The 27,843-nt window shown below is 43.0% G+C and overlaps 1 protein-coding gene across 2 annotated transcripts in view; it reads right to left on the bottom strand.

Annotated features, from left to right (window-relative positions):
- Positions 1–557: 557 nt before the first annotated feature.
- Positions 558–27,843, bottom strand: part of MOSMO (modulator of smoothened) — a 61,527-nt gene continuing 34,241 nt past the window's right edge. Inside the window, exons 2-3 of one of the 2 annotated variants that reach the window (XM_081089379.1) lie at positions 6,488–6,700; positions 558–1,411 (exon numbers count right to left, since the gene is read on the bottom strand). In XM_081089379.1, coding sequence (XP_080945505.1) covers positions 1,227–1,411; positions 6,488–6,700 — 398 coding nt within the window. In that variant the 3' untranslated portion in view covers positions 558–1,226. Of the gene's footprint in view, positions 1,412–5,863; positions 6,701–27,843 lie in introns of those variants that run through there. The other variant, XM_081089380.1, reaches the window with a different exon arrangement.

Genomic DNA, 27,843 nt, shown 5'->3' on the forward strand with positions numbered 1-27,843 from the left:
ATTGTTACTGCAGAGTGACCCTGGGGGGGTGGGGGGGTAAATGGCCAGAATATTGTGAACTGACATCAGTAGACAGACAAAGAACCTCTGCACAACAAACAACAGCTGCCCATAATTTAAATTGTGCCAAATTCCCTCACTCCGAGGTTTGACATGGTCTTACCTTCTACTGTCACATGCAAACAACTTAACCTACAAAGAATTTTAGCTGAACTTAAAATTGCACCTAGAAAGATACGGGATTATTTGTACCTATTACAAAAACCTGTTAAAATCAAGGGCTGTTACAAAGAATGAGGTAAACTGAAGACTCTCTCCACTACACAGCCTTCAGATAAATGGCTTTTTTCTACTGAGTTCTAGGTTTGCACACCACAGTGTTTTGCTAGCAAAGCATTCAGAGTTCTCTTCTAGGAACCGTTTGCATGTGTGTGTATAAATTTACACACGCACGCACACACACACACACACACACACACATATATATACACTGTATACTGCATCAGCAAAATATATATATTATATATATTTATATAAATATAAGGAACATTTCCCCCCCCCACCCCCAGTAACATGTTTCTTAGTGTTTTATTTTTTTTTTTTTTGTACACAGAGAATAGGGAATTTCAGAATTTTTACATACATTTTAGCAAACAAGTTTTGATCTATTGGCTTCTTGGTGCAGTAACGCAATGGCAATCCCCTCTGGTGCCACAGGCTCATACAACTACAAGGAAGCTGTGAACACTAATTTCTTAGGAGGTGAGGCCAGCCCCACAGGAACTTCTCTTGCATCCCTCTGGTCCACCATGTTTCATAAATACTTAGAATTTTTTTCCTCAAATGAACCATTAGACGTTAAAAACGGAACAATAGAGTCACAAAGGGCCCCATGCTTTTCAGCAGAAAGCATTCTCCCTCACTAGGCGACTACCACAGTGCAGACCCGACGGCCTGGAAATATGCTCAGGGGGTTAGTCAGTATTGTCTGTATTTGGTTACGGAAAAGGCTCTCTTTTTTTAAAAAAAATCCAAAGTGCATAGTGAGAACAAATCAAAGCTTTTTTTTTTTTCTTCTTCTTCTTCTTTTCAGCATCAGTTTCATCTAAGCATCTTTCTAAGCCAGGACTACTCAGATGCCTTGCCTTTGTCCTCCCCACCCTCCAAAAATAAAAAATTTAAATAAAATAAAAAATAATTAAAATGTCAAGCAATGTAGACATTCATCAGCCTGGTAAACAAACTTTGCCAGCAAACAGAAGTCCTACTATTGTAAAGAAAATAGATAAGACAAAAAGTACATATGATGACCCAACTACTGTGTTGTTGGGTAATTTATAAGGTTGACCTCCGACTTCATTGATGTAAAATCCTATTGGAAATATTAGGGCAGCCATACAGAAAAGGATCACTGTAAAACAAACCAAAACACAACATTAGTAACATGGTTTGGTGATTAGGAAAACAATGAAAATTTGGCGCAAAGGAAGTTTACAAGAAGGGCTGTGGATTGATAACATGGTCAAACCTGTCAAACCATAAACCACTTGTCAAAATATTTGCATGTACTATAGATCATATATCCCCCAAATCTAACAATTAAATTCAGGAAAAGCTGGATTAGCCTTTTGAGACAATTTCAAATATCAGCGTTAAGAAAGGTCCCCAAACCTACCAAGTACTCATATGCATTACTCTTGACCATTTACTTAAATGGTGATTCAGGGCTACATTCTGGCTGTGCTACTTAATAGCTGTGTAATCTCAGGCTTCTGGTTCCCTTCTGAAAATGAAGTAAATGCTTGAAGTATAAGCAAACATTAGCAAGTCCTGGCACAGTGCCAGCCACATTGAGAGTAAGTGCTGAATAAATGTTGCATGTCATTGGAGTTATTATTTTGCCAATTCTCTGTTCCTCTCAGTTGGTACTAGTTAAAAGGAATCAGAGAAAGGGCACATCCAAGTACCATTTACCTCACTCTGGTTTAAAGTCAGCTAGTGGAAAGAATCTCAGACTTCCGCAATGATTAGAAAATTGTCAGAGTGGCTATCTCTTATCATGGACAAAGCCCCCCGCCCCCAAACCACCCAACCTGTTAGGTTTCTGAATATACACAAGTGGGGGAGGGTGGGAAACCTTTGAGTTTTGTATACAAACACAATGAAATCTAATATTTGCTAAAAATGTTTCTAGAAAAATATCAGAAAACCCACTGTCTGAGTAGAAGTAATTCCACAGGCTACTATTTTAGCAAACAGTGTGCTCCCTGGTGCTATAGAAGAAATGTTCTGAGCAAATGCAGACTGCCTACGGATAGGCTAGTTTTTCCAAGAAAACAGTTTATGCTTTTTGAAAGCACATTGGTAAAATGTGAACAGTCTTTCCAATTCTGGAGGCAGAAACATTTCTCAGTGTAATGTGAAGACAGATTACTATACTCATTGTATATGAAGAGTTGAAGCTTTCCGTTATAATCTGAATGAGAAACCTTTCCCAAGTTAGACCCATCCCAAGGAATAGTGACAGTCCAGGAGAAACATATCAGATGACACTTGTCTTAAATTACTTTTGGGCCAATCAATAAAACTTAATAGAGTCCTTTAAAAGCCAAAAGAAGAGCCCTCGCTGGCTTGGCTCAGTGGATAGAGCGTCGGCCTGCGGACTGAAGGGTACTGGGTTCGATTCCGGTCAAGGGCACGTGCCCGGGTGCAGGCTTGATTCCCCAGTAGAAAGCGTGCAGGAGGCAGCTGATCAATCTCTCTCTTTCCCTCTTCCTTCCTCTCTGAAATCAATAAAAATATACTTGAAAAAAAGCAAATTAACCAAAAAAATAGTCAAAATGGGAGTCTTTTCCTGGAACAGCGCCAGAAATGTATTAAAAAGTAACATTTTCTCAAGTAACATACTAATTCAAGAGATACACCAGTACATTTGTTTGCTTTGCACTATTTAGGTGGATTATTTTATATTATACACACAGTCAGTCTATCTCATTTTGGGCGAATGACCATGCCAAATGTTACATAGCATATTTGGATTCTCTTGGATACCTACAATAGAACAAATAAAAAATCCAGTAATTAATGTTAGATCTTTTGGTCCTTCTGTTGTATAGTCAGCAATAAATAACTTCATCAGTGCTGCCAATGTCCACTTATCAGTATTACCTGTCACCAATTTCTAATAATTCTTATACCTTAATATGGTTTGGTAAGTAAAATGAAACCACAATCTAAGTAGCTAAACTTAATCTATAAAAACAATGGGATATGATTAGTTTTAAAATCAATTTGTTTCTTCTAACCTCAAAAACTAAAATAATTTAGACATATGCTGATATACAGTTCATTCTGTTAATTGATATGCTGACTTTATTTTTATCCTTTCATATTTTCTATTGTAAAATAAAAATCTATCCATTATAATGGAGTAAACATTTAACGACTATACTTAAAGTAGAGTTTAATATTTTACAAGACTTAATTCTTTTTCCAAATTGGTTAGGAAAAGCTTAATCAAATTTAAAGGAAGCAACTCCTATTCAATCTAATTTTGGATTTTAATCCAAAATATTGGGTTCTCTATACTTCTTGGAGATATTTAATGTGGGTAGATGATTTTTCTTTTAAACCATGAGACCTGTGAAGTTACATTAGATCTTAAAATGTTAACTGATAATATCTATCAACTTTTGATTATTAAGTTTTGGGTCCCAAATACGCCTATAGAGACGTAACTTCGTATCCTCCATGGTGGTGGGAGTTAAATATCAGGTGTGGTGGTAGATGCGGATGTGAATTAGGTAAAGGAGAGGCCAGGGTCAGACTTGAAGAAAAGGACACCTCTGCTGCCTCCTCTCCCCCACCATGTGTGGCTCTCCTCGGAGAGGTTTCTCCGCTGTGTAAACCAAACAGAAAATACTACACAATCTTACCAAAACTACAGCTTAACTGGAACAGAAATATATGCAATCGAGATGATGACAGGCAACAGTACATTTTCAAAGGCTGAATGGAAACACTAGGGGGAGCCCAATCCCCTCAGGACTGACAACCCAGTGGATTAGCTCCAGTAACAAAAAACAATGTATTTAAGGAAGCTAAGAGGAATGCAGCTCTGTGCTTAGATGACATTAACTCCAACATATATTCTGGAGCTAAAAAACCCCAAGGGACACAATAATATAAACAGAATATACAGTTACAGAGCACTCACGTGTACATACGTGGTTTTATGCCTAGAACACCTCTGGTAGGAAACCCTAGATACTAGTAACAATGGTGTTACCTCAAGGAACGGGGTATTGGATATCTGGGTGACAGGGACACAAATGAGACTTACTTTTCATTTAGTGACACTCATAGACTTTGCATTATTATATGCATATTATTTTAAAAACTTAAACAACATAATCATAGTTTTTTCCCTTTATTGGGTCACAGGAAACAATGGCTCAGTGAGCATCTTAATGAATACTTTGCTGCATACTACTTTGTTAAACTGTATTTGAGATTTTTTTCATATTCATAGCTTATGTATTCCCAAATTTTAATTAAATCCAAAAACTATATGCTTCTTCTTTGATTTTACATAAAGAGTAAATGTTCTCTGAACAGGTGAATATACCCTGTGAGTAAAGATTTCCTTAAAATTCCTCATCAATACCCTTTAAGGTAGCAGCACTGTCTCTACAACTGTCTCTGGACCCTACTATCTAGAAAAGAACTGTCTTGGGAAGTTTGTTCGACCACACGAAAGATCATCACCTTGTCTCATATTTTTTTTCTTTTCTTTAATATATTTTTATTGATTTTTTACAGAGAGGAAGGGAGAGGGATAGAGAGTTAGAAACATCGATGAGAGAGAAACATCGATTAGCTGCCTCCTGCACACCCCTGACTGGGGATGTGCCCGCAACCAAGGTACATGCCCTTGACCAGAATTGAACCCAGGACCCTTCCGTCAGCAGGCCAACGTTCTATCCACTGAGCCAAACCGGTCAGGGCTTGTCTCATATTTCTTAACAAGAATGGAGATTTTTTTATGTCAAAAGCAATTTGATCTGCCTGGCTGGTATGGCTCAGTGGTTGAGTGTTGCCCTATGAACCAAGAGGTTAAGATTAGGGTTAGGGTTTGATTCTCAATCAGGGCACATGCCCGGGTTGTGGGCTCGATCCTCAGTAGGGGGCGTGCCGGAGGCAGGTGTTTAATGATTCTCATCATTAATGTTTCTCTCTCTCTATCCCCGCTCCCTTCTTCTCTGAAATCAATAAAAATGTATTTTTAAAAAGCAACTTGATCTAAATTTAAAAATAAAGCAGATATAGAGACAATAATAAAGCAGAACTAGAAGCATACATTAAGAGAGTTTCACAGAGAGGGAGAGACAGCAGCTTGTGGACTATACCCTTATCTTACTGTCTTATAAGGATACATTGAGTTTTAACAACAGGGATATGTGGGATTAAGCTGCATCCCTAGCCTATGAGTTCTAAATGCAAATAGCAAGTGAAAGTAAGCTGTGTTATAATAGTCACTTAAAAAAAACTTATGCAAACCTGAGATGATTAGGCACTGAACTAAAAGTCCAGTCCTGTAGTGTGGCATAAGTACCATCAGGCTGTGTCTTAGAGCATGGCTTCTCCAATGGGCCTCCTGCCATGGGGGCCAGAGAAGCCTTTGCTGTCGCACGGTCCTGCGGAGATGTAGGATGTTTACAGCATCCCTGGCCTCCACTCACTAGGTGTTAGTAGCATCCCCCTTTACTCGTGACAACCAAAAATGTTTCCAGATATTGATAAATGTCTCCTGGGGGCAACACTGCTTCAGAGAAAAAAAACATGAAAGTAAAATTACAGAAACAGCTTTTCTTTGTACATTTTTGTTTCCTTTAACTTGGGCTAAGCCTCTGACATTTTGAAATTACACCAATTCTGCAAAATACAAAGGACTGTGCAACATATAAATATATCACACCTTTGGGCATTGACTAATAGAGTAAGAAATGTTGAGAAACAATTATAAAATAATCCTATGTGTTGATTTTTCAATGGTCACATATAGCTGACAGAAAAAAAACTAAAAATCAATGGCATTAAAAAGAACATCAGCACCTACATCTAATTTATATTTGTTAGATTTTCATCTAGGTTTATCTTTATTTGATAGAAGATACCAATACCTTCAAGAAGAGGAAAAGACTCAGGTTAGTGGTAGCTCTGAGTCACAGACCTCAAAACACTCATGTACAATGTTAACAAAAATGAAATTCATTAAAATAGCATTTCATACAAAGCAATTAAGGTTTTGGATGTCCTGGTCTTGTGTTGAGAATTCTGAAGAACCGATGGGACTGTGCAGTTTATCTGACGGCCATAAGTGCTGCTCTCTGATGATTATGGAGTCCTTATTACTGATTCTTGATTATCTTCAGAAAAATACCAGTGTGCACGCCTTCTAGACAAATTACTAGCACAGGTTACTTACTTCCAGTGAATGCTATCCATCGAGCATATTTTGTAGCTTCTCTTCGCCAGTGGGAAGCCACCAGCAAACCACATGTGACAGTCAATGAAATGATTCCCATGATGATAAAAAACAGTGTGGTCACCCACTCCGGGGGCAGCCGAGGTGGGATGCATGTTCGGTCTCGTCCATGGATTGTCTGACACTGTCGCACAAGGCCCACAGTGAGTGCTCCTGGGGGAGATGCAAAAGGTGGGAATGTTTTAGTGGGTTTGGCATACGTAGGGGATATTTCCTACCAACACCCCTTTAGTTCTTAACTCGTATTTCTCTTTCTGTGGGTCATTCAAGCACTTAATTCCACTGAGTCCCATTCTTCAGCATTCTGCTATAATGCATAAGGTAATGGTAATGCTTGACTTAACATAAAAAGCGAACTTAAAATAAACCTCACAAAAGCCGTGAAAAGGCAACTCACTTAATCTCATTCATTAAACACACACTTTTCTGAGTACTTGTGTCACACACTGTTTCTAGGCTCCAGGAAAATAACAGTGAACAAGAGAGATGAGTTTCCAGCTCTTGTTAGCTGGAACTTTCGTTTTCCCAGATCCAAGACTCACTGTATATTATTTTATTTTGGCTGAGGAGAAAAAACCCTCCTCAGGAAATTGAAGGCAAACTTAAAATATGTTTAAGCATAGCATACAAGTAAAATAAGTAACGAAGTATATACTAGAACCAATATAATTTATTAAAGTTAAAAGGTCTAAGCATATTACAATATAAGTACTTTTTCATTATATTCAAGAAAATGTTGTAAAAACTAGTAAATTCCACCATTTGGGAAGTTCAACAATGTTGGTACAGTGCACAAGCGTCCACAATGGCAAACCATTACTGGCATGTTTCAGCAGGAACGTTCAGAGGTATAAGGTGCCCCATTCTCCTTATTCATTCATATAACAGGAAAGTGAATTTTGTAAAATATGAAGTACCATTTTAATATAAACATGTTCTCATGAAAAACCTAAGGAAACCCTCTATCAAATTTTGGGTGAATTAATTTGTAGAAACCTAGATAAGGAAGGTGAAAGAGTATTTTTTCTTCTTCCCTGCTAAAAACTGCTTGTTTCCCCCTTTTAAGGGCAACTGCGAATGGGGAAATTGCCACAAAAGTACAGGAAAAGAAATTTCCGGAGCCACTGAAAACATAATAGATTTTGACATCATTTTGGGGTTTTAATTATTTTCTCAATGTGAACAACATAGCACTTGCCTTGAACAAGCGGCTCTTTGGAGGACGGCAGTAAAACTTGGAGGGGCATGTGGGAGGCTGCCCTGAGGGAGCGGACAGACCATGGTGGGTGTGTGTGTGCAGATACGTGCGGGGGAGTGGGGCTGGTGGAAGGAGGGGCTTTCCTGCAACTTGTGTTTTGCCACTGATACATCTTTAGAAATAAAACAATATGTCCAAAGAAAATGAAGCAAAAAAAATCAGTTCTCTCAAACCTGAGTTGTGGAAGATGGTGGCATAGGTAAACACCCAAACTTCCTGCCTCACACAACCACATTAAAACTACAACTAAAAGACAAAACGAATATCATCCAGAACCACAGGAAGGCTGGCTGAGTGGAAATTCTACAACTAGAAGGAAAGAGAAAAGCGCACTGAGTCCGGCAGGAGGTGCAGAGGTATGGAAGTGTGGAGGTACGAAGGCGCGTGCGAAAGGGGCTGGCAGCTGGGTACGCTGTTGTCTTTTTCAATCGGGAAGGAGATAATATCTCCCGAATGCTCTGAACTCCAGTTCTGGGCAAGAATCTGGGGACCCAGACTCATATGGAGAGAAACAGGACTGTCTGGCATCAGGCTGGAACGTGAGGGCGGCTTTCTCGCAGAGGTGCTTGCAGTGGTCATTGTTCCTGCATGGGGCCGCAGGACACAGAGACCCAGGGACCCAAGCCCAACGGGCAACCATTGCTATCTGCTCTGCCCTGGTGGTTCCCTGAGACCCTGATCCACCCAATGTACAACCCCACCCAAGCTGTGCGCAGAGGCTTTTGCATACGAATGGCCTGGCCTTTCTCTGCCTAAAAACCTATCAAACTGCAGTTGGGTCAGAGAGCCCAAGGGCTTCCAAAAGAACAGCTGCGCCTCATCTGGGCACCTCCAAACCCCAAACAAAGAGGAGGAATCTGCAGATCTCTGTAGCTCCTGCTGGGTGGCCTCGGGCAGTTGCTGACTTTGCACCTCCTTGGAAATCCAAAAGCCAGTCAACCCAGTGGTCAGAGTGGGACCATCCAGATTACAACTCCTCGGATCCATAAGGGACACACTCAGGGGGCAGACTCAGAGAGCACCAAAGCCCCACTGAAGCAAGTCTTGCCCCATAAAGGTGTCTCCAGCACAGCAGTTCTCCCACTATAGACACAATTGGTCCTCACAGCCAACTGGCCTGGAGGTCAACTCCTCCCAACAGCAATTAAGGCTTAACTACAATGAGACTGTGCAAACAGCCCACAAAGGGATGCACCTAGAGCAGCCATGGGCAAGCTACAGCCCGCGGGCTGGATCCCGCCCGTTTGAAATGAATAAAACTAAAAAAAAAAAAAAAAAAAAAAAAAAGACCGTACCCTTTTATGTAATGATGTTTACTTTGAATTTATATTAGTTCACACAAACACTCCATCCATGCTTTTGTTCCGGCCCTCCGGTCCAGTTTAAGAACCCATTGTGGCCCTCGAGTCAAAAAGTTTGCCCACCCCTGACCTAGAGTGTCCAGCTCAAGTGACTGGGGAGGCTGAGCCACTGGGCCCTATAGGACACCTACCACACAAGGCCACTCTATCAACTCAAGGAGACTTAGCAGCTACCCAATACATAGAAACAAACACAGGGAAGCAGCCAAAATGCGGAGACAAAGAAACATGTCACAAATGAAAGAAATGGAGGAAAGCAAAATACTGGATATAGAGTTCAAAACCATGGTTATAAGGTTACTCAAGAATCTTCTAGAAACCTCCAAGAAATATAGTGAGACCCTCAAGGATATGAAAAAGGACCAATTAGAAATTAAGCATACACTGACTGAAATAAAGAATAATATACAGATATCCAACAGCAGACTAGAGGATCGCAAGAATCAAGTCAAAGATTTGAAATACAAAGAAGCCAAAAACACCCAACCGGAAAAGCAAAAGGAAAAAACAATACAAAAATATGAAGATAGTGCAAGGAGCCTCTGGGACAACTTCAAGCGTACCAACATCCAAATTATGGGGGTGCCAGAAGAAGAGAGAGAGCAAGATATTGAAAACCTATTTGAAGAAATAATGACAGAAAACTTCCCCTGCCTGGTCAAAAAAATAGACTTACAAGTCCAGGAGCGCAGAGAGCCCCAAACAAAAGGAATCCAAAGAGGACCACACCAAGACACATCATAATTAAAATGCCAAGGGCAAAAGACAAAGAGAGAATCTTAAAAGAAGCAAGAGAAAAGCAGTTAGTTACCTACAAGGGAGTATCCATACGACTGTCAGCTGCTTTCTCAACAGAAACTATGCAGGCCAGAAGGGAATGGCAAGAAATATTCAAAGTGATGAATACCAAGAACCTACAACCAAGATTACTCTACCCAGCAAAGCTATCATTTAGAATTGAAGGTCAGATAAAGAGCTTCACAGATAAGGAAAAGCTAAAGAAGTTCATCAACGCCAAACCAGTATTATATGAAATGCTGAAAGGTATTCTTTAAGAAGAGGAAGAAGAAGAAAAAGGTAAAGATACAAATTATGAACAACAAATACACATCTATCAACAAGTGAATCTAAGAATCAAGTGAATAAAAAGTCTGATGAACAGAGTAAACTGATCAATATAATAGAATCAGGGGCATAGAAAGGGAGTGGACTGACTATTCTTGGGGGGAAAGGGGTGTGGGGGGTGCGGGAAGAGACTGGACAAAAATCGTACACCTATGGACGAGGACAGTGGTGGGGGTAAGGGCAGGGGATGGGGTGGGAACTGGGTGGAGGGGAGCTATGGGGGGGGAAGAGGAACAACTGTAATAATCTGAATAAAGATTTATTAAAATAAATAAACTGCAAAAACAAAACAAAACCAAAAAACTGAGTTGTACTCTTTTTTAATTCTTCTAATGAATTCTAACTCTATCTTTTTCAGGAGAATGAAGGAAGATAACTCAAACAAGTTATACGCTTTTCTCTCAAATCACCTAATAATTAAGCCCATCTTGGGATGTCCAGAGGTGCAACAGCATTATGGGATCATCTCTGGGGGGTGGAGGAGTAGAAAGTGAGCTAACCATCACATTAATGCCACACTATCCCTCCTTCTAGCTGCTGCTTGGAGTTGAGTGACTTCATAGACCAAAGAGAAGTATATCAGTTTAAAGTTTTTGACAATTGCTAACCTTTAAAGTATCAGAGCAATTGCCAGAAACCAGAAAAGGCAAGAGGATGGAGGTTAAGCACCAGGGAGTCGGAAAATAGTTCTCAAATTGAAACACTAAAAAGTTCCCTTGAAAAGAAAACTTGGGGGAGAGGGAGTGTCTATGACAAACCTTTTATTGTAACTTTGGAAACAGATAAGGCTTTCACAGCAGTGCTAGAACCCCTAACAGGAAACTACTCCTGATCATTCAGCAAAAGACCTCTAACAAATTAACCCCTGTAGTCACTATCCCATTTATAACAGCTGTGATTGCTGTAAGAATAGACAACAGTCAATGAAAGGCCCTCTGACAAAATGCAATACTGTGGATTCTGATGACAGCCCCACATCTCCTGACTGGCTTACCACATGAGTGCACACAAAACCATCAGAAAATGAAAACTGGAGCTATGTCGTCCACAAACCAGATGGAAACAATGACCTGACAGATAGTCAGCTTTGAAGGAAGAGTTATGCTCCTATGGGGAAGGAAGTCCTTATCAACACAAGTCAAGACCAAATATTCAGCAGCTGCATTCTGAAAGGAAAGAAAGCTAATGCTAACACACAACCAGAAGGGACACTGTATATAAGAAAATAAATTCACAAATACTAAAAAAAATCTTTATTGTTGAGAGTATTACAGATCACCCACCACTGTCCCATCCCACTGGTTCCTGCCCCACCCCAAGCCTTCACCATCCTATTGGCTGTGTCCATAGGTAATGCATATATGTTCTCTGGTCAATCTCTTCCCTCCCCCCTGTCACCCCTTCCTTCTGAGCTTCTGTTCCATGTTTCCATGCCTCTGGTTCTATTTTATTCATCAGTTTATTTTGGTCATTAGATTCCTTGTTTATTTTGAGTTTCAGATTCAATTGTTAATAGATATGCATTTATTGGCATTTTATTTTATTTTATTTTTTTTTTTTATATATTTTTTATTTTTTTTTATTTTTATTTTTATTTTTTAATTAAATCTTTATTGTTCAGATTATTACATTTGTTCCTCTTTTTTCCCCCCATAACTCCCCTCCTCCCAGTTCCCGCCCCACCATCCGCAATCACTCCCCACCCACTGTCCTCATCCATAGGTGCACGATTTTTGTCCAGTCTCTTCCCGCATCTCCGACACCCCTTTCTCCCCCAAGAATAGTCAGTCCATTCCCTTTCTATGTCCCTCATTCTATTATAATCACCAGTTCATTCTGTTCATCGGATTATTTATTCACTTGATTCTTAGATTCACTTGTTGATAGATGCATATTTGTTGTTCATAATTTGTATCTTTACCTTTTTCTTCCTCTTCCTCTTCTTAAAGGATACCTTTCAGCATTTCATATAATCCTGATTTGGTGGTGATGAACTCCTTTAGCTTTTCCTTATCTGTGAAGCTCTTTATCTGACCTTCAATTCTGAATGATAGCTTTGCTGGATAAAGTAATCTTGGTTGTAGGTTCTTGGTATTCATCACTTTGAATATTTCTTGCCACTCCCTTCTGGCCTGCAAAGTTTCTGTTGAGAAATCAGCTGACAGTCGTATGGGTATTCCCTTGTAGGTAACTGAGTTTCTTTCTCTTGCTGTTTTTAAGATTCTCTCTTTATCTTTTGCTCTTGGCATTTTAATGATGATGTGTCTTGGTGTGGTCCTCTTTGGATTCCTTTTGTTTGGGGTTCTCCGCGCTTCTTGGACCTGTAAGTCCATTTCTTTCACCAGGTGAGGGAAGTTTTCTGTCATTATTTCTTCAAATAGGTTTTTAATATCTTGCTCTCTCTCATCTTCTGGCACCCCTATAATTCTGATGTTGGTACGCCTGAAGCTGTCCCAGAGGCTCCTTACACTATCCTCGCATTTTTGGATTCTTTTTTCATTTTGCTTTTCCGGTTGGGTGTTTTTTGCTTCCTCCCATTTCAAATCATTGACTTGATTCTTGCGCTCCTCTGTTCTGCTGTCGGGAGTCTGTATAATATTCTTTATTTCAGTCAGTGTATGCTTAATTTCTAGTTGATTCCCCAATATAACATCGAGGGTCTCATTAGTTTTCTTGTAGATCTCATTAAGTTTATCGGCGGCTTCTAAACAGTTCTTGAGAGACCTTAAAAGTGTGGTTCTGAACTCTAGATCTTCCATTGACAATTTTGTCCTGTTTCTTTGTCTCCGCATTTTGTTATGCTTTCTTGGTGCACCCCCTAGTGGTCTTTGTGCGCAGTCTTATAGTTAAATCTTGTAGCTAATTCCAGGGAGGGTTTGACCTCCAGGCCAAGTGGCTATGAGAATCAGCTGTGTCAGCAGTGAGAGAACTTCTGTCCTCTAGGGAGGTGCTAATCTAGCCTTTGCCTGAGGCTATCCGGCAAATGCCTCTGTGCAGGGCTTGGGCGGGGCGGGTCGCACAGGATCAACAGGGTGGGCCAGAGAGAGCAGTGATGGTGGCTCTCAGTCCTGTCCCCAGGGGCTCTGCCTCTCTGAGTCCCAGCACCCGCTGCAAAGCTCGGAGAGAAAGCTGCACTCGCTCTGACCGAAGCCAGGCAGTCCCGCTTCTCCCGTTTGAGTCTGGGTCCCTAAAGACTTGCCGGATCTGGAGCTCAGAGTCTGCGACTCCCTCCCGATTGAAAACGCCAACCGCGCCCTCCGCCGCCAGCCCGCTCCGCGCACTCCGCACCTCAGAATTTGACTTCAGCACTGCGCCTCCTCTGAGTGTCCGTATGCGTTTCTCTTTCCTCCTAGTTGTAGGACTTCCATTCAGCCAGCGTTCCAGTGGTTCTGGGTGATGTCCGTTCTGTCTTTTAGTTTCACTTTTGAAGTAGTTGTTCAAAGCAGCAAACTCCGGCGTTAACCTATGCCGCCATCTTGGTTCTCTCCCAATATTTATTGGCATTTTATTGTTCATATTTTTAATCTTTTTTCTTCTTCTTCTTAAAAAAGACCCTTTAACATTTCATATAATACTGATTTGATGGTGGTGAACTCTTTTAGCTTTTTCTTGTCTGTGAGATTCTTTATCTGACCTTCAATTCTAAAGGGCAGCTTTTCTGGGTAGAGTAATCTTGGTTTAGGTTCTTGCTATTCATCACCTTGCATATTTCTTGCCACTCCCTTCTTCCCTGCAAAGTTTCTGTTGAGAAATCAGCTGATAGTTTATGGGTGCTCCCCTGTAGTTAACTAACTGCTTTTCTCTTGCTTCTTTTAAGATTCTCTCTTTGTCTTTAACCTTTTACATTTTAATTATGATGTGTCCTGTATGGGCCCCTTTGAGTTCATTTTGTTTGGGACTTTCTGGGCTTCCTGGACTTGTAAGTCTATTTCTTTCACCAGGTAGGGGAAGTTTTCTGTCATTATTTCTTCAAATAGGTTTTCAATATCTTGCTCTCTCTCTTCTGGCACACGTAATGCGAAAGTTGGTACGCTTGAAATTGTCCTAGAGGCTTCTTACACTATCTTCATATTTTGGGATTATTTTTGCTCTTCTGAAAGTTTTTGCTTCTTCATATTCCAAATTGTTCATTTAATTCTCAGTGCCCTCTACTCTACTGATGATTCCCAGTAAATTATTCTTCATTTTAGTTAGTGTATCCTTCATTTCTGATTGGTCCTTTTTCATGTCTTTGATGTTCTCACTAAGATCCTGGAAATTTTGACTAAGTCCCTTAAAGCTTTCATTAAGATCCTTGAGTAACTTATAACGACTGTTTTGAACTCTGTACCTAGTAATTTGCTTGCTTCCATTTCATTTAGTTCTTTTTCTGGAGATTTCTTCTGTTCTTTCATCTGTGACATGTTTCTCTGTCTCTGCATTTTAGCTGCTTCCCTGTGTTTGTTTCTATGTTCTGGGTAGAACTGCGATGTCTCCTGGCATTGGCAGAGTGGCCTTGTGTGCTAGGTGTCCTGTAGGGACAGTGGCTCAGCCTCCCCAGTCACCTGAAGTGGACACTCTAGGTGCACCCCTTTGTGGGAGTGTGCACAGTCTTATTGTAGTTGAGCCTTGATTGCTGTTGATATCATTGGGAGTACTTGATCCTCAGGCCAACTGGCTGTGAGAATCAGCTGTGACTACAGTGGAAGAGCTGCTGTGTAAAAGATACCCCTCTGGAGCAAGACTTGTTTCAGTGGGGCTTTGGTACTCACCGAATCTGACCCTTGAGTGTGTTGCTTATGGATGTGTAGAGTTATAATCTGGCATGGTCTGAAGCTGTCCACTGGGTGCACTGGCTCTGGGGCCTCCCAGGAGGTACCAGGTCAGCCACTGCCTGCACCCTGCCTGGAGCCATGCTACAGAGCGATCTGCAGATGGCAGTTACTTGTGTTGGGCTTGGAGGTGCCCAGGAGAGGCCGAACTGTGAACCAAGGCCGGCTGCTTTTAGTGCCGGGTCTGGGACCACTTATCAAGAGGTATGGGGCATGCTGAGTCCAGACGCACTTGTTTGAGATTTTAGGAAAGTCTAAAGCCTGAGCCAGGGCAGGCCATTCATATAGCAAAGCTGCTGCAAACAGCTTCAGTGGGGGATCAGGGAATCACCAGGGTGGGGCGAACTGTGTGGACCAGATTGATGGAGACTCAGATATGATGCCTGCCAGTCAGCTCTGTGGCGAGAGAGGTTTCAGCAAGCACTTTTGTCAGGGAGAAAGCTGCCCCTGAGTTCTTGCCCTGATGCCAGACAATTTAGTTCCTCCCGGTATGTCCCCGGATTCTTTCAAGCTGCTACCCCAGTGCTGGAGCTCAGAGGGAAGGAGGGAGTCCGTATAAGTCTATGTGTTAGTCCTTTAAGAGGAACTGCCTGTGTTTCTATCACTCGGCCACAATTCCTGCTGGTTTTTACAGCCCAAAGTTACGGGGGCTTCTCTTCCCAGCACTGAAATCCTGAGGTGATGTCTAGTGTGGGGCTGGGACCCTTGCTCCGCATGGAGGCCTCTGCAGCCGAGATATCCCTCCTGATTAAAAAAAATAAAAACGCCACACGTGGGTGTCGGACGAGCCCCTTCCATGCTTCAGCCCCTCCTACTAGTCTCAATGTGCTTTCTTCTTTACTTGTCTAGTTGTAGGACTTCCACTCAGCCAGATATCATGCAGTTCTAAATGGTGGTTGTTCCATATTTTAGTTGTAATTCTGATGTGGTTGTGGGAGGATGCAAGTACTGTGTTTACCTGCACCGCCATCTTAATTCCTCCTCTGCAAATATTTACTGTCTTTCATGTACTCAGACTGCTGTAGTGGTCAAGGATTCCAAAACTAATACTGTCATACTTTCACTGAAGATAGACTTTCCTTAAATACATTACTGGGCTATTGCAAACAGTGGTCAGTCCATATTGTTGCTAAGATTCATTTTCTCAGTAAGACGCTAGGCCAACATAATTTATATCATACGCACATATTTCCCATAAGCTGTCTGGGGAAAGGGAACTGTGTTGCTACTACTGAATCTTCTAAATTCTGGTTCTGTTACTATCCAAATTTTTACCAGTTTAAATTTCATCTTTTACCTCAAAAAATTATCTCCTGCTTGTACATTCAAATCCATTTCTTACACTGACTAGTCAAGATCTTTTACATTCTCCAAATTCTCTGAGCACATTGTTTGTATCACACAATTATGCATTTGATTTACAGCAGCTTCTTTTTACCCCAAACAGAAAATGAGCTTTTCAGGAAGGGAGTGAACCTTCTACTTCAATGGAAACCCCAAGGCAGGCCTACAGCAATGGGCAAAAGCAGGACTTAATAAGCATTTTGGTGAGCCTGGACAAGCAAGAAACATGCTAAATTTAAAATCATGCTGCATTAACTAGATTCTCCTGTAGAACTGTGGTAGTGTGAACCATACTATTCAGCACAAGCTCAGTCAATAATTAATTTTTGTTTTACCCAACAAATCTTTTGCTTCTTGAAGGGCCTATAATTCCATTTCCCAAACAGCCAATCCGTCTTTACCCTGTGGCTGTTTCCTAGGTAACCAATCCAGCCAAATAAAAGACTTGCACACAACAGAAAAAGGAAACTACACCAGGAACTGTAGCATTCCACATGTGTCTCAGTATCTCACCTGTGTATTATAACACACAATAGGAAGTCATAATGAGTCCTACCCAATTATGTGGGGTATCTTACTAAAGAGGCTTTTCACACTCATCTTCTGTAGCTCCAGGCACCGTGGAAATGACCTGGCATGGCCAGTCTAAGCATGTCTGTTGCCATATGAGGATGATTATAAGGCATTTAGGTCACTACTACATCGTAGAGCACAGCAAGATGAAATGGTTTCTCTTTTTTCCCCCTTTATTAAGTTTATTGGGATGAGACTGGTTAACAAAATTACACAGGTTTCAGGTGCAAAATTTGAATGACCAGTCAATTTTTAATGGTACTGAAGATCCCTTGTCTATCCTACTTTAAATTTGTTCAGATTTTCAACATGCAGATAGAAGTTTTTCATCAAACTTGGAGAGATTTGGGCCATCATTTGCTTAAATACTCTTTCTGCCCCTTTCTCTCTCTCTCTCTTCTCCGTCCAAGCCTCCTAGTATGTGTATGCAGGAATACTTGAGAATGTCTCATGGGTCGCTCATGCTCTGTTCATTTTTATTTTTCCCCTGTTCTTCAGATTAGATAATATTGACTGACCTGTCTTCAAGTTTGCTGGTTCCTTCTGCCAACTCCCATTTTCTTTTTATAATTCCCATCTCTGTATTAGATATTCTCTATGTAGTGAGGTATTGTTTCCTTACGCCCCTTTAATTCTTCACTGTGGTTTCCTTTATTTTGTGGAACATATTTCTCACAGCTGATTTACACTCTAGTAAAATGTTTGCATTTCCTCAGAGGCAGTTTCCACTGGCTTATTTTTCTTGTGTATCAGCCAAACTTCCCTTATTCTTTATGTGAATTAACATGTTTAGTTGAAAATTGGAAATCTACGCTAATAAAAGACAAAGATGCTAATTGACCATACCTTCGCTACGTCCAAAGCCATGCCCATCAGCCAATCAGAGTGACTATATGCAAATTAACCCAACCAAGATGGCGGCAAGCAGCCACAGAGCTGGAGCAAGCAGGAGGCTTGGTTGCCCAGGCGATGGAGAAAGCCAAGCTTCCCGCCTGTGCTAAGCTGGCTGCGGCCTCTGCTTATGGAAACAAAGTTTCAATTATAGAAGACAAATAAATCCCAGATATCAGCTTCCAGCCAGCCTCCACTGGGAGTTTGGGTGGCTGGGAGCCGTGGCCAGCCTGCAAACAGCCCTCAGCCCCTCACCCAGACTGGCCAGACACCCCACCAGGACCCCCGCCCTCCCGAAGGGGCTGTAGCCAGCCTGCAAACGGCCCTCAGCCCCTCATCCAGGATGGCCAGGCACCCCATGGGGACCCCCACACTAAAGGGGCTGTGGCCAGCCTGCAAACAGCGATCAGCCCCTTACCCAGGCTGTCCACACCCTCATGAGGTGAGGGTCCCTGCTGGGGGGCTTAGCCAGCCTGAAAACTGCCATGAGCCACTCACCTAGACTGGCCAGGCACCCCAGCGGGACCCCCACCCTGATATGGGACACCCTTCAGAGCAAACCAGCCAGCCCCCACCCATGCACCAGGCCTCTATCCTATATAATAAAAGGGTAATATGTAAATTGACCCTAACAGCAGAGCGACTGGGAATCACTGGTCACTATGACACACACTGACCACCAGAGGGCAGATGCTCAATACAGGAGCTGCCCCCTAGTGGTCAGTGCCACAAGCCAGGCTAATGGCTGCCAGTACAGCGGTGGTGGTGGGAGCCACTCCTGCCTCCTCAGCAGTGCTAAGGATGTCTGACTGCAGCTAGGGCTGCTCACCACTGGCAAGTGGACATCCCCCAAGGGCCCCTGGGCTGCCAGAGGGATGTCTGACTGCCAGCTTAGGCCCAATCCCCTGGGGAGCAGGCCTCAGCCAGCGGATGGTCATCCCCCAAGGAGTCCCAGACTGCACAGGCTGGGCTGAGGGACCCTCCTGAGTGGACATATTTTTGTGCATGGGGCCTCTAGTGTGTGTGTGTGTGTGTGTGTGTGTGTGTGTGTGTATACAAACATATATACATATATATACATATATATACACACACACATATACATACTAGAGGCCTGGCGCACAAAATTTGTGCACTCGGGGGGAAGGGGGGGTCCCTCAGCCCGGCCTGTGCCCTCTCGCAGTCTGGGACCCCTCGGGAGATAACGCCCTCCTGGCTTAGGCCTGCTCCCGGGTGGCAGAGGGCAGACCCAATCCCTAGGTGCAGCCCCTGGTCGGACACTGAGCAGGGCCCATTGGGGAGTTGTGGCGCCGCCCCTGTCATGCACAGAGCAGGGAGGATCGGGAGGTTGTGATGCCACCCTCAGTCACGCTCAGGGTAGGGCCGACTGGGGGGTTGGGGCACCATCCCCTGTCACACTCAAGGCAGGGTCGATGGGGAGGTTGCGGCGCCACCCCGTCACGCACAGAGCAGGGCCAATCAGGGGGTTGGGGCGCTGCCCCCTGTCACCACAGAGCAGGGCCCATCAGGGGGGTTGGGGCTCCATACCCTGTCACGCACAGAGCAGGGTCAATCAGGGGGTTGGGGAGCTCCCCCCTGTCATGCACAGAGCAGGGCTGATCAGGTGGTTGAGGAGCTCCCCCCTGTCACTCACAGAGTAGGGCCGATAGGGGAGTTGGGGCATCGCCCCTTGTCACACACAGAGCAGGGCGGATCAGGGGTTGGGGCGCCGCCACTGTCACACTCAGGGCAGGGCCGATGGGGAGGTTATGGCTCTACCCCATCACACACAGAGCAGGACCCGTGGGGTGGGGGTTGGGGCACCGCCCTCTATCACTCACAGAGCAGGGCCGATCAGGGAGTTGGGGCGCTGCCACTGTCACACTCAGGGCAGGGCCGATGAGGAGGTTATGGCTCTACCCCGTCACAGACAGAGCAGGGCCGATCAGGGGGTTGGGGCGCTGCCCCCTGTCACACACAGAGCAGGGACGATCAGGGGGTTGGGGTGCTGCACCCTGTCACACACAGAGCCGCAGGGTGATCAGGGGGTTGGGGCGCCGCACCCTGTCATGAACAGAGCAGGGCGGATAGGGAGGTTGTGGCCCCGCCCCCTGTCACACACAGAGCCGCAGGGCGATCAGAGGGTTTGGGCGCTGCCCCCTGTCACACTGATCCCAGTGCCAGGAGGCCTCGCGTTCCGCTGATCCCAGTGCTGGGAGGCATATTACCCTTTTACTATATAGGATTGAGGCCTGGTGCACAGGTGGGTGCTGGCTGGTTTTCCCTGAAGGGTGTCCTGGATCAGGGTGGGGGTCCCCACTGGGGTGCCTGGCCAGCCTGGGAATGGGGATGATGGCTGTTTGCAGCTGGTCACACACCCTTCAGGGTGGGGGTCCCCACTGGGGTGCCTGGCCAGTCTGAGTGAGGGGCTGAGGGCTGTTTTCAGGCTGGCAGGTGACTGAAGCTCCCAATCACTCCTTTTTTTCTTTTTTGAATTTATTTTTATTGTGGGCCAGCTTTAGCTTTGAGGCTTGGCTCCAGCTCTTAGGCCTCCACTGCTGAAAGCAGGTTTCTGGCCTTTGTTTACCTTCTGTATTTGAAACAATGTTGCGATCCTGCTGGCTGAAGCCCGGCGGACTAAAGCAGATTTCTGGGGTTTTGTTTAGCTTCTATATTTGTAACATAGTTGCTTAGAGTTGTAGCTCAGAGGCCGGCAGCGGCAGGCGGGGAACGTTGGAGTCCTCCATCACTGAAGCAAGCAAGCCTCATGTTCGCTTTAAGCTGCCTGGCTGCCGGCCGCCATCTTGGCTGGCAGTTAATTTGCATATCACCCTGATTAGCCAATGGGAAGGGTAGCGGTCGTACGCTAATTACCATGTTTCTCTTTTATTAGATAGGAGGATATATATTTCAAGGGAATGAGAGGGAGAGAGAGAGAGAAACATCTATGAGTGAGAATCTTTGATTGGCTGCCTCCTCCATGCCCCCTACTGGCGATCGAGCCCGAAACCTAGGCATGTGCTCTTGACTGGAATCGAACCCGGGACTCTTCAGTTTGCAGGCTGATGGTCTATCTACTGAGCCAAACCAGTTAGGGTAGAAATTACATATTTTTGTCTTAGTTAAAAAAAATACAGTAGTCACCCTACGTAGTTTGGCTTGGTGGATAGAGCACTGGCCCTCGGTCTGAAGGGTCCTGGGGACAGGTTTTACAGAAATAGCAATGCTTAAAACATTGAGATTGAGATACTTTGCTAATAGGATAAAATCACATAATGTTTTGTTAGTAAATAAAAAGGATCATTAAGCCTTTTTATTTAATTATTTTTATTTTTCAAGTACAGTTGACATTCAACACTATCCAGCATTAGCACTGGATAGAAAAGATGCACAGCCAAGTGGCCAGAAAACCATGTGCACTACAGAGTGGTCCCCCCACTGCCTCAAGCACCCAGCCAGCCCACACCTAGTCTTTTTTAGTTTGGTTTTCTTTTCCCTTAAGCCCCATTGGCTGTTCTATCCCTACTGAAAATGCAATAACTACCAGCTGTTTGTAAGTAGGACTGTAGTTCAGAGGTCATACCTCATTTTACTACTGATGAAATCATATCCAACACTCTATTACATTTTATCATATCAATCCTTGCTCCATAAAGTTGCCCTTGGATCTAATCCTATTAGGACATAAAACATAAACTAACAGTGAATCATGATTTTTAAATCTGCTTTACTGAAAACTACAATATAGATCAAGACTCTGTCCTATCACTCTCCCAAGCACTGAAGCTCTTAACCTATCATGCATGAAGAAGTCCTTAAAGAAAAGCTCACCACAACTTTTAAACTGTACACGCAATGTAACAGAAATATGTGGGAGGATATCTGTCACACTGTTAAGGGTGGCCCACTCTAGTTCAGCCAGATTGGAGGGGGGTGGGTAATGGGGCTGAGAACACTTGTACTTTTTACTCTGTCTTATCTGAGATTAGATAAATTTATACAATTTTGTCCTTTAAAAAAGAACATGCATTTGCTTTATATTTTTAAACGTTTAGAGTATTGCACATTAAATTAAAATAAAATATACTAATTGCATTTATATTACACACTGTGAAATCTTTCAATGATGCATGAATTTAAGTGCATGTTACAAATCTAAAAAGAAATTAGACAATGCCAAAGAAATTAAAGTAAACTAAAGTAAATCAGGTAGAGAACTACTATGGAATTTAAGTTACTATGTCTACATTTTCTATTCCATTTCAATGTGTAGCTCATGAGAAACCCTATGGAGGAACTTGATAGATCATATTGGGATACTGTTTCTTCCCCAGTGATTTGGCAGAAGAAACCCAAACAAGTTTAATATTTATTTCACCTAAATTAATAGTTCCCATGCTTTCTATGTAGCAGTGCTTAAGGCAGGGTATACTGCTAAAGGGAAAAAAATCAAACAAATCTGGTAGGTCAAACGGTTTCTGTAACAGAAAAGTATTGCAGAATTATTGGCAAAGTATTTTAACAAAAAATGCTGAACATTAGTAACTCCACAGCCTTCAACCAAACAGGTTCTCCTATGGACACTGACCAAGAAGCAAGCAGTCCAGCCCCCAAGAATGGCTCTAATCATGCAAAACTGGCCAAAGCAGTCATAAAGTTAGGGCATCTAGAGCTACACGGGATCTCAAAGATCATCTGTCCTAATCTCCCCCAAATTAGGGTTCAGAGGATACTGAGGCCCAGGGAGGGTAAGTGGTAAGTCAAGGATACAAAGTAACCAGTGGTGCTGGGACCAACACCCAGGTGTCAACCGTGCTGACTTCCTGAACTTCATTCACCTAGTAAGGAAAATGATTAGTATTTCTAAAAATACCTTCAGGAACATTCAGATTTGTATCAGAGAATACGTAACTACAATGTTATAAGCACAGGACAGTGAGTCTAAGAGTAACTTTCATGGCAGGTCAAAACATACAAAGAGGGAGACCATGTCTTTGAGGTTTCTCTTGTCAGTTCATAGGAGTGACTCCTTTGGGTTCCACACTCTAAAATACAGCCTCACCCTGGCCAGATAGCGCAGCTGACCAGAGCATCGTTCCGACAGGCCAAGGTTGCAGGTTTGATCCCTGAGCAGGGCACATACAAGAATCAACCAATGAATGAATAAATAAGTGAAACAAATTGATCTCCCTCTCTCCTCCAATCCTTCCTCGCTCTTTAAAAATCATTAAAAATTTTTAAAATATAGCCTCCTCCCACACCGGCCAACTCTCATAAATGTTCAAGAAATACTCTACTTCCAGCTCATCCTTCTTAAAGAAACGTCCCAATTTCTTTGCCTGAACAAAAGGATTCTCTGTTTTAGGATCTTATCAGATCTCCAAGGAACTTTGGTTGTTCACAATCTACTCTCAAACACCACAATGAGGACTCACATTTGTCTTATTTATTTGCATAGTCCAGAAAATGTGCACCACCACGATCTCAGGAAGGAGTTTGTAGTCACAATAAAAAAAAAACTTTCCTGAGGGTGCAGCAAAGGTTCCATTGTATGAACTCCAGGTTTGGCAAAATCACTTCTTTTTCAACTACTTGATATCTTGGTATTTAATAATTCTAAATTATTTTTCTAATAAATTCTACTCCCCTAATATACACAAGTATAGTTATTCTCTGATACTAAATCAAATTCTAATCTATTTTAGTCACATGTCCATTGACTTAACTGGGTGACAACATATCACACTGATTAGAATTCAGGTTCTGAATTAACATTCAGATTCCAGGTCCAACACTTACAAGCAGTGAGATTTTAGGCAAGCTATTTAACCTCTTTATGCCTTAGTTTCCGCAAGTATCAATGAAGAACAAAATAACCTCACAGTGTTGTGTGGATTAAGACAGAGAATATATGTAAAGCACTTAGAAAAAATGCCTAGGACTGAGTAATAAGCTGATAAATATTAAATGTTATTAATGATATATTGCTATTTCACGAGAAATATGTACTTTTACTTTAAGAAAGGAGACAATCTGTGGGATTGCATCTTCTTCTGTACCTTTCATTCCTTGCTTTCTTGAGCTTAGATGAAAAAAAATCATTAAATTTATGTCCAAATTAAAAAAAAAAATACTTTTATTCATGTCAGAGAGAAGGAAGGAAGAGGGAGAGAGAAAGAGATAGAAACATCAATGATGAGAGAAAATTACTGATCGGCTGCTTCCTGCATGCTCCCCAACTGGGGATCAAGCCCACAACCCGGGCATGTGCCCCTGACCAGAATCAAACCCAGGACCCTTCAGTCCGCAGGCCAATGCTCTATCCACTGAGCCAAACTGGCCAGGGCATGTGTTCAATTTTTGTACATCTTCTGAATTATTTAAAAACTAGAGACCCAGCACACTAAATTCGTGTGCGCAGGTATGGTCCCTAGGCCTAGCCTGCAATCATGGCCATCTTCCCCTGCTGCCAGCAGCCTGCCCCGTTCCCGCCCCCCCCCCCCCTCCCCCAAACCCATTCCCAGTTCCCTATTCGCCATTGGGCGATCGGAGCCTGACGGACAGGGGGAGGGACCGAGAAGTTGGGCGTTCCTGCCCACTCCCACCACAGTCACCCTCTGTGTGTGGGGCAACCGGCAGGGTGGAGGCCTTTGGCCTGGCACCGCCTGTATCCCCTGCCACCCACTCCCAGTTCCCCATCTGCCATCAGGTGATGGGAGCCTGCTAGCCAGGAAAAGGGATCAAGAGGTGGTCAGTGCGCCTCATAGTGACTGGTCAACCGATCATTCTGGTCATTCCACCATTAGGGTCAATTTGCTTATTACCCTTTATTATATAGGATGAATCAGAGTTGTAAAAGTTAGGGTCTTGCGAATGCAAGGAAAGCAAGTTTAACACTGAGACAAGTGCTTATTCTGTGCCATTAGCATGGTCCATCAATTACAGGAGAGGATGGATTTAAGAGTAGAGAGCTTTGGAAAAAGACAAAAGTTCTGATTTTGATAGCTGCTCTTCCATTTAATCTTCAAGAAGACCTTATGATCTCACTGTAGTTTATATGTGGCTTCAGACTGAAAATATAAGGTGATATCTCCCTCAATTTTCAACATCAGAAAACATTATGTAAGCTTTCACAGAAGTATATAATCTCAATCCCCCATTAATTTGCTTGTGACCTCCTAAGCAAAGAGATGGTGGTCTAGGGAAACCATCCATTAGAGAAAGTGCCTGCTGAATTTGAGAAACCTGGCACTATGCCATGAGATATTCCTGACTTTTCTTTTTTAAAAAAATACGTTTTTATTGATTTTAGAGAGAGTGGAAGGGAGAGATAGAAACATTGATGAGAGAAAAACTTTGATAATGCCTCCTGTACACCCCCTAATGGGGATCAAGCCCACAACCTGGGCATGTGCACTGACAGTGACCTCTTGGTTCATGGGTCGATGCTCAACCACTGAGCCACCCTGGCCGGGCATTCCTGACTTTTCTAGCAAGTCTAGTAGGAACATTGTGCTATACCAAACTTTCATTCATTCAGCAAATAATGAGCACACACTCTATGCAATACACAAAGAATGAAGAAAAACACAAGACACAATCTCTGTAATTCCAGAGCTTATACCATATACAAAGAGCCAAACCACACTCACAGAAAATTAAAAGCACAATACAGAGCAGGATGTGAGCTAATGCCAAGACAGCTGTGCAGCCTAGAAGAGTAGGAAGCTGGAGATACACTCTATGCAAGGGACACTATTCATGTAATTTTGAGCAAGAAATTTCACTTTTTAAGGACTACTGCCCCATTTTACGAAGAAAGTATTTCCTAAAGGGTTCCTGATAACACTTCACAGATGTTTAAATTAGCTATTCTGAGGTATAATTTAGATAAAATAAAATTCATCATTTTTATGTGTGCAACTCAATGAGCTCTAACAAATGTATATAGCTATCTCAATCATGACACAGAAACCACCACCAAAAATTCCCTCATACTCCTCTCTGCAATTAAGCCCTTCCCCCAGCTCCCAAGACAGATCTACTTCTATTACAGTAAATCCTCAATTCTGCGGACCTCGGTTTAATGGACAAAATTTCCAGTCTGTATGTCATATGTAAAATAGACATCCTATTAATTTTAAAACACTTTTAACCAAGATTTGTTTATAACTAAACAGGTTATTTTTGTTATTAATTCACTAAAATTTGTTATTTTTAAATTTTAGCGAAAGGCCATATGTTGGAAAAAAACACTGTAGTAATTTTGCCGACATAAGTATTACATATGTACAACTGTAGTCTACGTATTTAAATCCAAGAGTCACCGCTCGTAAACAATGTTCAGCATGTGATCAATTCACATCGTGTGAGGTGATTGGTTCTGTTGTCCCCTGGCATGAGTCTCTGCAGCAGCTTTAATGCCTGCCCACCCATGTTCCCACATGCACTAAGCCTTACCTCAGTTGTGTGCATTTGTTTACTCTCAGTGACTGCTGAATACATGAATTTACTAGACCTATTCAGTGTAAATTTAAAATTACAAAAATACACATAGAAAATGCTTCTGTGAAATTAAACTTTTCATATATGCTTAATTTCAATTACATGAAATTAAATACATAAGGGCAAAACAGGTAAACTAGTCAATTTTTTTTTACACATGCATTTGGAAAACCTACTTTATTATATAACTAGAGGCCCAGCGCACGGACTTGTGCACCGGTGGGGTCCTTTGGCCTGGCCTGCAGGGATCGGGCCAAAACTGGCTCTCCGACATCCTCCGAGAGGTCCTTGATTGCAAGAGGATGCCAGGCCAGGCCGAGGGACCCCACCGGTGCATCCGTGCACCGGGCCTCTAGAATGCATGTAAGATCCTTGGTTAATTTCTTCCCATCCTCCCATCTCCCCCTCCCCTCTGAGATTCATCAGTCTGTTCCATGTTCCCATGCCTGTGGTTTCCGCTCCTGCATTGAGCGTCCGCCTACTGGTGGTCAGTGCACATCACAGCTACCTGGTGGCCGGTCACTTAGGCTTTTATATATATAGACTAGAGGCCCGGTGCATGAAATTCGTGCACAGGGGCGGAGGGGGGGGGCATCCCTCAGGCCGGCTTGCACATTCTCCAATCCGGGACCCCTCAGGGGATGTCCAACTGCCAGTTTAGGCCCGATCCCTGGGGGCCTAAACCGGCAGTCGGACATCTTCCTATCAACCTGGGACCGCTGGCTCCTAATCGCTTGCCTGCCTGCTGGCCTGATCCCCCTAACTGCGCTCCCCTGCCAGCCTGATCAGTCCTAACTGCCTCTGCCTTGGCCCCACCACCATGGCTTTGTCCAGAAGGACACCTAGTCTAATTAGCATATTATCCTTTTATTAGTATAGATACCTTTTGGCTTTAACGGACAACTGCCTTGCCCAAATTAGTCCATTATATTGAGTTTTGCCTCTTGTAGAATTCCATATCAGTAGAATCATATGTCAGCTATCCTATCTAATAAAAGAAAAACATGGTAATTAGCGTACGACCGCTACCCTTCCCATTGGCTAATCAGGGTGATATGCAAATTAACTGCCAGCCAAGATGGCGGCCGGCAGCCAGGCAGCTTAAAGCGAACATGAGGCTTGCTTGCTTCAGTGATGGAGGACTCCAACATTCCCCACCTGCCGCTGCCGGCCTCTGAGCTGCAACTCTAAGCAACTATGTTACAAATATAGAAGCTAAACAAAACCCCAGAAACCTGCTTTAGTCCGCCGGGCTTCAGCCAGCAGGATCGCAACATTGTTTCAAATACAGAAGGTAAACAAAGGCCAGAAACCTGCTTTCAGCAGTGGAGGCCTAAGAGCTGGAGCCAAGCCTCAAAGCTAAAGCTGGCCCACAATAAAAATAAATTCAAAAAAGAAAAAAAGGAGTGATTGGGAGCTTCAGTCACC

The sequence above is a fragment of the Myotis nattereri genome (assembly GCF_964212035.1).
Source record: "Myotis nattereri genome assembly, chromosome: 4".
Taxonomy (NCBI): domain Eukaryota; kingdom Metazoa; phylum Chordata; class Mammalia; order Chiroptera; family Vespertilionidae; genus Myotis; species Myotis nattereri.